This window comes from Mesitornis unicolor, unplaced genomic scaffold (assembly GCF_000695765.1).
Source record: "Mesitornis unicolor isolate BGI_N332 unplaced genomic scaffold, ASM69576v1 scaffold16612, whole genome shotgun sequence".
In the NCBI taxonomy this organism is placed as follows: Eukaryota; Metazoa; Chordata; class Aves; order Mesitornithiformes; family Mesitornithidae; genus Mesitornis; species Mesitornis unicolor.
In genome coordinates this window covers 53,209-63,723 of record NW_010171379.1, presented here as the reverse complement: position 1 = coordinate 63,723, position 10,515 = coordinate 53,209, and the positions used below count along the sequence as shown (strand labels likewise).

Genomic DNA, 10,515 nt, shown 5'->3' with positions numbered 1-10,515 from the left:
GGTCTAAGCCGGACGAGCCAGAGGATGGTGGTTGCATCAAGAGAGCAGTGTACACAATGAGATGTGTCCTGCGGTGAGGAAGGAGGGATGATCAGAGGAGATGGTTACGGGTTCATCTGCTGACAGACCCCTCTTGGTCCGTGTGGCTGTCCCCACAAATGGACTGCTGTTTGCTGGTCCTCCTCAGAGATCCTGTCATGGGCTGCAGAGCAGAGCATGAGCTCAAAGCAGGGGCAGATGGCTGCTGCTGCCTGTTCCAACCTTTGGGGCTCCACTGGGGCACCAACTGGTGAAGGGCAAAGGGATTCGAGGCAAGTTTAGGGTCAGATGGGGTCTTGGTGCCTGGCAGATGGGGCATTTACTTGGGGCGGGGAGGTGGGGGGAAGACAGCTCTCCCAGCTGTGCCTGGAGGGGGTAAGAGGCAGAGCATCCACTCCTTCAGCAAAGAGCGGAGGCCCAGGAGTGGTCTTTTCTTCTTCCAGAGTGGATGCAGCAGCAAGACCTGAGAAATTATGATGTAGCAGGTGGACCTGGACCCTCACAGCCAGGAAGAGAAAACGGGCGACCTCCAAGCCCACCCATGGGCCTGGAAGCTGAGACTAGTCTTAAAAATACAGACATAATGGCAGCACCCCTGCTCTGCAAGCCGAAGAAGGATGGTGGAAGTTTGTTGTTTGTTTTTTTTTTTAATTTCTTTTTCCTGCAAGTTTAGGAGAAGTTAGGAAATGTGAAGGAAGACAGAGACAGAAGCTGTTCACCATGGCTACTACAAGAAAGGGTGGTGGTTTATCAGTGCTAGCTCAGAGATGCTCTGGGGATATGGGAACGTGCTCTGGAGAGGCTGGGAGAGGTGGGGAAGATAAACCAGGCAGAACAGACCCCTAAAGTGCAGGTGCTTAATACTGCCAGCATGGGCAAGTTAGGAAGTTGGATCTCCCTCAGTCACGCTTCAGCTTGACTGGAAGACTAGAGTGGAGTTGAAACCCCAGACTCTGCTTCCCTTGGAAAGGATTGGGAGTGTTTCATGTGTTGTAAGGACATCGAGCTACCTCCAGAGGAACCTGTCCCTGCAGAGATGACCATAGGGAAGCCTCAAGGAGGGAAAATCCACCTCCAAGACAGCTGAGAGCCTTCCTGGAAACCAAGATGGTCCTCCCTAACAGCAACTGCCCAAAGTGCACTCTCGGTGAAAGGAGATTGTACCTATTCCAGCACTTCACCTGTCACCCTCAGCAAACCCCATCATATCTTCTGTCTCAGCCCAGCAGCAGGAGCAGTTTCATCCTCACAGCCCACCCGAGGCCAACAAACAGCTCCAGAGCCAGGCTGGAATCATGTTTGTGCTACGGCTGCCACGCAGAGCCCTGCTGTGACCTCCTCCTTCCTCACCTACCTCGTACCGATCCCCCAAAATGCTCCTGACACCCAGAGAGCCTGGGCATCAGGAGTTGGTGAGACACTCATCATGGCTGGCTTCAGAGCCAACTCTGGAGAGCGGGAAAGAGAACTGTGAAAGAGCTGAGCCCTTCCTTTGGAAAATGAAAAAAACTTCAGCACTACATGACTACAGGAATTAAAAAACAGATCTGTAAAAACACCCAAACTCTACCTTAAAAACTAATCCTCTCCCTACACAGATTTCCCTGCTTTGGGGCCAACTCCTGCAAGCCAATGCAGCTCCATGGTCAAACAGCACAGGTCCACCAAGGGCATAGAGATGCATATTTGCACTCGTAGAGAACCTGTGTGATTTACCCCCAGAAAGGCATCTCCTACACACATTGCCAGCAACCATCACACCACTGGCACAGTGGGATGCACCAAAACACCTCTCAGGGCCTTTTCGTGTCCCAAAAGTTTGGATTTATGCCCCTCTATTCAGTGGGAAAATATTTTTGCAGACTACAGGGATGTGGCTGTGTTTCACATGGTGGCCATACCTGCCTTGACAGAAAGCGAAGCATTCGAAACCACAGAAAAGGCAAAATACACGCTCAGAATTTACAGGAATAAAACATTTCCTTTTTTTTTTCTTTTTTTTTCCTCTTTTTTATGTCCAAAACAAGCGTTTTTTGTTAGTTTCTTTGTTTTTCAACACACGCACCATCTAGAAAGTTAAACGCCATGCAGATGAAGAGAGTGCAGCTAGAAAGTCCCCCGGGGCAGCAGCGCTGCAGGAGTCTCACATCAACAAGCAAAGAGGTTCCAGTCAGAAAAAAGAGAACAAGAAACAGAAGAATTACCAGAAAAATATCCAACCTTGGACCTCTACCTGATGGCAAAGAGGCGAGACCAAAATTCCCCTTCCTGGCCATGTCTTCTGTCCTGAAAGCCACATCCCAGTGGCTCCCCAAGAGCCGTGGGGTGCGGGAAGGTGCCCCTAGAGAGGGGTGCCCCGGGGACGCAGGGGTCTCAGCCTGCCTGGTGCTGCAGGACAGGATGGGCTGAGCCGCCATGGTGCAGTGTGGAGGCCAGCAGCTGTGGGACCCCTGGCAGGAGCATCGCGGTGGCACAAGCCGTCTCCAAATGTAAACGCAATGAAAAACCAGCAACCCCTGAAAATCCCCCCACCCTCCCTGCCCTAAACAGTTGAATGTTTCTAGTTATTACGTAAAGATCCATTTCAGCAAATACTCAAAATCAAGTTACGAAATACACGGTAGGTTGGGTTTTTTCCCTATAAAAAGGCATGCGCTCAAAGTAGAAGACAGCTAAAGGCTTGTTTGTTTTCTTCAAAGCACGATCAGATTCTGCAGAGTTCTGTTACTTTATAAAGCTTGCATTCCTCATCATCGCTGGAAGGAGTTGTGTGGGTGATGGAGGTTTGCACCTCAAATCGGTGGCCAGCTTGGCTGCCTCCGTCCCAGCCTGGGAGCCAGGTGCGAGAGAAGCACTGGGTGCTGCATGCGAGGGGCAGGGGTGGGTGCTCGGCAGGGCTGGAGGAAAGGATCCGGGCTGAGTGGTAGGTGGGAAGGAGGGTGCGGGAGCGATGCTACCACCATGGCAAGGCTGGGAGAGCCCTGGCTCCCGGCTGTGCCGACGCGGTGTTGGGAAGCAGTCGCCTTAATCCTCCTCTCTTCGCCCAGCTTCGCCGGTCCCTGCTCCGATGGGAGAAGGGAGGAAGGAGGGAGAGCATCCCTCTGGGCACAGCAGCCACTCAGACCCAGGGCACAAACGTACTCGCCCTCCTGGGAAGGAGCCAGCCTACACTCCTGGGAAGGGAAAATAAACAGATAGCCTTTACTCACCCGTCCAAACACCCTCCTTGCCTACGGGTGCACGGAAGCTGGACTTTGCAAAGGGTTTAAACTGCGATTCCTTGACTGAGGCTGCTGGGAAGCAAGAGCTTGGATTGGGAGCAGGCAGGAGCCACGGTGGCAGACGAGGACCTCGATAGCAGCAAAGCAAAATCCACCAGCGTGCAGGGAGGGTGCAGCACAGAGCAGCTCAAAACTGCCCCCCTGCCCTCCTCTGCCTTGGAGGGGCTCCCAGCAGAAGTTGAGATGGAGAAGGATGATGAGTCTGAGCCCAATTCAGGAGACATGCCAGATGGTGGGGGAACCCAGCAAATCCATGCAGCCGAGGAAGGAGGCCTTTACCCCGGCATACATCATCTCACTGGCCAGATGCTTGGGTTTAGTTCATGGTTTCTCTTTTCTTGGTTCATGCAGAGGAATGGGACCCAGTGGCATGGCCCTGTTGGTGTGGAGGAGGTCGATGGGATGCTTGCGTGGCACCGGAGGGGCCGTTGCGTGTGTGCGGTGAGAAGCGAGGGGTTATTCCAGCGGGAACCAAGCAGCAGAGCCAACAGCCAAAGTCCCATAGGTGAAGAAGTTGGAGGAGGTCTCCCCTTGGTAGTCAGTCAGTGACAAACCCCACATGGGCAGGACCGCGCTTCAGCTACAAAAGACAAACCAGGCAGACAGGGAGTTTGCTTCGACTGTCCCTTTGGCAGAGCATCCCTCTCCCCATTGCTGTCTCATGGCCTTTGGCCAACTCCACCCCACCGCAGATCCTTGGGGCAGGATCCTGCTTGTTTTGCAGCCTCAATACCACAGGGACCTTCCACCATCCCCTCCATCCCCCCCTGCCCCATCCCTGGAGCCTCACAGGGCTTACTGCGGTAGCACAGAGGGCGCGCCAGATCTGTGGAAGTGGACGATTTGCCATTTGCCATCCCGGCGGTGCCAGATGCGGGTCTCCTCGGACTGGGCGGTGCGGGGGATCCCGCCCGCGTCCACGTACTGCGTGATGCGGATGTAGGCGATGCAGGCGGACTCATCTCCCATCAGGTGGATGTGAGGATTCAGGATTGTCGTGTGCACGGGCTTGCTGTTCCGGGACCACACTGGAGAGGGGACAAGCACAGGCAGATTTAGGCAGGGGAAGGAGTTTGGGTAGCTCTTGCCCAGGGCCACAGCAGTGTGGGAAGGAGAGATGCCTGGGTGAAGCTCTCTGCTTGGCGGAGCTGAGTAAAGGCTGGATGGGTGGGTTCAGGATGGGTCCACATAGAAAGCAGCTAGCCAAGCATCTCTGTATACAGCCTGGGCCTGGCTGACCTGACAGGCTTGATGCACCTCTTGTTGGGATCTTCCAGATCAGAGATGCTCCCAAAGCTACCCTTACCCTCCTCTCTCCAGCAAGCTGATGGAGGTCAAGACACAGAGAACATGGAAGGTGGGAAGAGTCCCTCAGGAGGCATGGGGGCTGCTTACGATTCTCAAAGTAGAATCGGTGGAAATCCAGGCCTTCCACGAGGTTGCCCAGAGCCTCGGGCTCGAAGGCTGTCATCCCAGGGTCACACATCTTCCTGGGGAGGCAAGAAGGGAAGAGAAAAGGGAGAGCTTATCTCACTGCTTCTGGTGTGAGAGCCTGCAAAACCCCAAAGGCTCATGCTTGGGATGACGCCCCCTCAGCCTGAGACCAAGGAGTCTGCACCAGTGCACAATTCAAGCAAAAGTCTGACCTCATCCCTGCACTCTGCATGAAGCCCACCCCACCTCATATCCAGCCCACCAACTGCAGCCAGGCCCCCAGCAAGGCAGAGTAAATTCTCCATCTGTCACCATCTCCAATTAAACCTCCCAAAACACTGCTGTCTTCTTTGTAAGAAAGAAAAACAGCAGGGAAAAACTCATATTCTCTGCTCTGTATCAAAATATCCCTGCTGTGATTCTCTGAGGCAGGAATGAAGACCTGCACTTGCTCAGAAATCACTAATTAAATAGGCTTTGGACACAGAAGAAGTGTACTCTGAGGGGCATCAGCTCAGTGAGTAGAAAGCAGTTATGCTTCCAAGCGGCCTGCGGCAATCTGGATATAATGGATACCATGGATGCAATGTTTCGTCTTCCACCATAAATCACGTTTACAGTTATTCATCATTCTGCAAAACAGAAAATGGGCTCATCCCTGATAATGAGACCGGAGAAATGCGGTCAGCTTAGTGTGAGAGAAGCACTAGATTTGGAAAATGATGTCTACTGCTTCTCTTGGATGGTCTCCATGTTCCACCAGCACATCAACCTGGTCATCCTGCCCTCGGCAGCAGTAAAACCCCACAGGCTGTGTTGGCACAGTGAACACACCCGCTCCAGGAGGCTGAGCCCCCACCCCGGCCCAGACCCACACTGGGCACACTCACGTGTAGGACTCAAAGTCGCCGTTGCTTATTGCTTCAATCAGCTGCTCTGTGACTTTAATGATTTCTTGCTTCCGTACTGTTGGTTTAAAGAGAAAAAGAAAATAAAAGGAGAAAACAAACCAGGAGTGCTGGTGTTGCAAGATCAATGAGGTATCTTTTTCTCGTTAGAAACAGACGGTGGGACATTTGGGGCCATTGGAAACTGTCCAGGGCAAAAGCAGGATTGAGACTTGGGAGAGAGATGTGAGGAAAGGCTCTTCATCCCTGGAGAGGAAAGACCTCCAAAGTCAAGGCAAAACTGCAAAACTCTGCATTTTCCTAAAGAGCAAAAGGGTTAATCACGGAGTCGTGAGCTGCCCTTGGTGCAAAATGGTGGCACAGGCTGGTCTGGGCTGCAAAACCTTGTCAAGCCAGGGCTTTCCACTCTGTGATCTCAGAGCAGGGCCAGCCAGGGCAGAGCTGGACCAAGGATGCTCTCACCTTCCTTTGAGATTGGAGGAGAGGGTCTCAGCTGGGAAGTACAGGTGAGTGACGTGGCCATCCACCTCAGGAGACACAAGGGGGGACTCGACAGAGGGCAGGGCACCATGCGGCTGCTGCCGAGGTGACAGGTCAGCTGGGAAGGGACCTGGTTGCCAGAGCGAGTTTGGCTCCCAGGGATGCGGGGGAGACTGTCAGAGGTGGCCCTTGGCTTATTAACATGCTCTGTTTCAAATGCAAATCAGCATCATGCTTGGCTTAACTTTTTTCCTGGTACCATGACTAATGAAAGGAGAGGCAGCACGTTCCTGAGAGTCATTCCGAAAGGAGTAGAGGGAACCCCATCACTTCCCGAGCACCGCCTGTCCCTGTGTCCACTCTCAGGGAGCTGCTCCCCAGGAGGACAAATGTCCCATTAACTCTCATGTCAGGCCAAAGTCCATCTTGCTTTGTGCTGGGATCACTTCGTCGAGAGACTTTACAAATTAGCACTGATAAATTATTCCCTTGGCTATTCTTAGAAAGCTGGCTCTGCAGGCAGGAGGCAGGGACTTCCCCTGGAGGCTTTTCCCAAAGGACTATTTATTTCAAAGAAGTGTGCAGCCAGGATGCTATCCCTGCAGATTTCTGCCATATCCATGCCTGCTTTCAAGTAACATCCCTGTTTTCGGGAGCCCCCTCCTCCTTGCCAGCAGTGCTCCAGCTGCTCGTGGCAGCGACCCAGCAGTGCAACCACCTGAGGGGCCCCAAGGAATCTCAGTGTTGGTGGATTTCACCATAGCCAATATCTCATTACGAGTGCCCCGACTCCTGACCCCAGGCCACCCTTCTGAAATTGCCCGCCTCCCCGGGTACCCCCCTGGTACCTTTGGTGTCTTCATCCTCAATGGTGGTGTTGGTGCTCTCCGATGATTCCTGAGCAAAGAACAGAGAGGAGAAACGGGGCGGTAAGAGGGGTCTTCTCCCCACGCCAGACAGAGCTCGTGTGTTCGACAGCCCCCCGAGTCCGAACCCACAGCGCTCGACTGTGCCAACGGACAGCAACCAAGGATAACACCAGCAGGTCCAACCCGTCCTCAACCACAGCTCTAGGGCGGCGCTGGCAGAGCCCTCCCTGACCTCCACTCCTTGTAGCCAAGGGCACAAGAGCTGGGCTCTGGAGGGTCTCGTAGGAACGGCGCTGCCTTTCCTACCGACGCCTGTGGGGACAGAGATGGGGGCAGGTCCGGGGGGGCTTGATGGGTTCCTAGGAGCGTTGCCAGAGGGGCAGGGAGAGGGGCTGTGCAGGGGTGGAAGACACCATGTTGACTGTACGATAAAGAGAAAGATGTACAAATTAAACAGCGAGGAGGAGCTGGGATGAGAAAGAGGGGACTGTGCAGGAGTGAGAGAGACCACACTGACCGCAGAGTAGGGAGAGAAATGTACAATAAAACAGAGTGCTTCCAAGACCCACATGGACCACCAAAGGCTGAGACACAGCTCTTTCAAGATACAGCTGAGCACTACACAGATTTGGGGGGGCGGGGGGTACTGACCCCCCATCTCTCTCCAGGAGCCCCAACAAGGTGACTCTGCTAGCGGAGCTAGAGCAATGGCTCTGCTAGCTCTTCCCAGCAGAGCCTTGCTTACGTATTACCCATAATACCCCGATGTAGGTTGGCAAGGTGTCCCATGACCATACAGTCCCCGCAGAGGCATGGAAGATGTTTCTCCAAGGCTCCTTGCACCGATGCAGCCTGCAGACCTGAGTCAGGAGAACTGGGAGAAACGGCATGAGAACCCATCAGCAAGAACCAGGGCTGGCTTCCCACCAGCTGGTGGCCAGCGAGTGCCTGCACCAACCCTGTTAATGGGGTTTGTGGGTGATACGGCTTTGAGGATGTTCCCTCCAACCCCGCAGTCCCTTCTTCCCTACCCCGAGGTAACTTCCAAAAACAGGGGAAGCTGGAACATGTGGAGAGGCCCAGCAATATCGGCATTGAGGAAGACGAAGGACACTCACCATTAACTGAACGCTGGAACTGGACTTTCTTTTCTGGAAAAACAAGGAGAAGAGATGGAACAGGAAGAGACACAGAGTGAGAAAGGCAGAGAGCAGCACGTGAGAGGCAGCAGCTCCTGAGCCACCCTCAGTGGTCCTTGTGGAGGGGCAAACAAAAGGCACGGCTGGGCAACCTAGTGCTCCTGTAGGGACATGCTACTGGCTACGGTGCTGGTGGTGCCATGCCAGCTCCCTCCCCACCTTCTTGCTGACATCTTTCTCTTCTGACCTGCCACAATCTCTGGTGTTGCTCATGCCAAGGACCTGGCCAGTTCAAATGAGAGTCCTCTACAAGTCGGTGGCCATTCCTGTCGCTTTGTGACAGGGCCAGCAAGCTCACAGGCACAGGAGTGGGACACTGAAAAGCTAAGGCAGCTCCACCACCTGCGCAGCCCTGCACCCGGTATGAACACCATAGTGGCGTTTACAGTGTCTGGAGCTGTTCTGAGTGCATCTGCCCATGCTGCTGACTACTGTGAAGATGCTCAGCTACCTTTGGACCTAGACCAGTACTGAGCTGGCTGGTTTAAAGCCAGCATGGCTATTGCTACTCGACCCCTCAAGGCAGACACTGTGTGGGAAGTCATCCTAAGTGCAGCTCCAGTGCTTTAAATCAGGACAAGTCGTCTTCAAAGAGGAGATCTTACACATGCATGTACTTATCTCCATCCTCAACTACTATAATTAAGCTTTTGGGTTGGACAATCCTACACGTTTCTGCTTGCAATCCCAAACTACTTCTGGACTCTCCTTCCTTGCCGTGCTCTGCTCCCTGTCTCCATCTTCAATCTAGCCAGGAGATGGAGGGACATGCACGCTGGACTCATGCCCTTTCTCCAGCTCCCAGGGGATGGATTACAGTGGGTGATGGGAAACACCAGTGTGCAGGCATCAGAAGCTGCAGTGCCAAATAACGTATTTTACCAACATATTTAATGAGGCACCAGCTCTGCCTGCCCTGCAGAGGAAAAAGCACCACACAGTGTGCAAATCTCTTGGAAAAGTCCATGGAGTGGTCCGTTAGGGTGTGTGGATGGGCTGCAGTGTAAAAACTGCATCCATTTCCTGTCATTGCTCCTTGCACATCTTAACTAGCTCTCACAAGCATCGTCACTGAATTTTCCCCTCTGCCAGTGCAGCTCTCCCCTCCCTTGCTAGGACCTATATTAATCCTCGCCCCTTCTTCACCAAAACAACAGATGTCCTAAAGGGCAGAGCGAGCTGCGGTATTTCAGAAGGAACCTCATGAGTTGGGCTGTCTGCAGGAAGGGCTGACAGTTTCTGCTACCCAAGGACATGAGACGGGGCAGTAAACTGCAGAAATTTCAGACGCAACAGAATGCAACACAAAGCAGTGACCGCGTCGAGTCTGGACATACAGTAACAGGATGCAACACGGGGCAGTGAGCTCATTAATTTAGGACGGAACAGGATGCAACATGGGGCAGTGATTTCATTAGTTTACAATGTGACAAGATGTGACACTACACAGGGCAGTGAAGGTATCATAGCTGCTGGGACCAGAAGACCTCTCACAGACCCTGGAACAGGGGTCAAGGAGTTTTTGTGGTCCCATGAATGCTTTTAGTAGGGAAGGAACCACCTTGGGTGAGTTTTGAGGCCTCTCAGCCTGAGCTGGCACCACCCTGACTCTGGAGGGCTGTGTGGGCAGCACCAGATACGTATGTTTGGACAGGAGCAGCAGGGGTGGCTGTCTAAGACCTGCCTGCTCTTGTGGGGACGGTCAGTCCAGCAGGTTTCTTCAAATGGGGACACAACTCTTGTGACCATGAACAACACTACATGGCCTGACTTACAGCCCTGCTCTGAGCAGGTGGAACTGTGCCCTTCCCACCTTTCCAACCACCCAAGGCAGGTTTCCAGGTTCCTACCTGGCTTTTCCAGCAAGATGGAAAGAAATAAACACCACCCACCAATGCCCGGCATCTGCCAGCTGCCCATGATGGGCCACCAAAGCTTCATTGGAGCACCCGGTCTCCCTGTGCCCCTGTGAGTGGGTTACACTGTGAGACCCCCAGGCTGAGCATGGCAATGAGAGGTGGGGTGGTAATGCTGAAGGTGGCCAACACAGGAAATTTGTTGGGAATGAGCCTTCTCCTACTTTGTTTTCTCTTCCTCCACCTTCCTGGCCATCTAGCCCAGCTGAGTCACCTTCACTTGCTGGAAAGGGGGCAATAAAAAAGCAAACTCATCTCCCAGAGCTTGTCTACCCTCTGGAGCTGAGTGTTGACGGATAGACTGCGCTCAGGATGAAGCCTCACTCACTGCTCCCTGCCCACCAGCGAGCAGCTGAGGACTGGGGACACAAACCAGCCTCTCTGATCCT

The 10,515-nt window shown here is 53.5% G+C and overlaps 1 protein-coding gene across 2 annotated transcripts in view; it reads right to left on the bottom strand.

Annotated features, from left to right (window-relative positions):
- Nucleotides 1-3,562: 3,562 nt before the first annotated feature.
- The window catches only part of CAMK2A (calcium/calmodulin-dependent protein kinase II alpha), a 30,668-nt gene continuing 23,715 nt past the window's right edge, over nucleotides 3,563-10,515 (bottom strand). The window contains exons 14-19 of one of the 2 annotated variants that reach the window (XM_010180017.1): nucleotides 8,130-8,162; nucleotides 6,991-7,039; nucleotides 5,645-5,720; nucleotides 4,716-4,810; nucleotides 4,111-4,348; nucleotides 3,563-3,900 (exon numbers count right to left, since the gene is read on the bottom strand). In XM_010180017.1, coding sequence (XP_010178319.1) covers nucleotides 4,116-4,348; nucleotides 4,716-4,810; nucleotides 5,645-5,720; nucleotides 6,991-7,039; nucleotides 8,130-8,162 — 486 coding nt within the window. In that variant the 3' untranslated portion in view covers nucleotides 3,563-3,900; nucleotides 4,111-4,115. The remainder of the gene's footprint in view (nucleotides 3,901-4,110; nucleotides 4,349-4,715; nucleotides 4,811-5,644; nucleotides 5,721-6,990; nucleotides 7,040-8,129; nucleotides 8,163-10,515) is intronic. The other variant, XM_010180018.1, reaches the window with a different exon arrangement.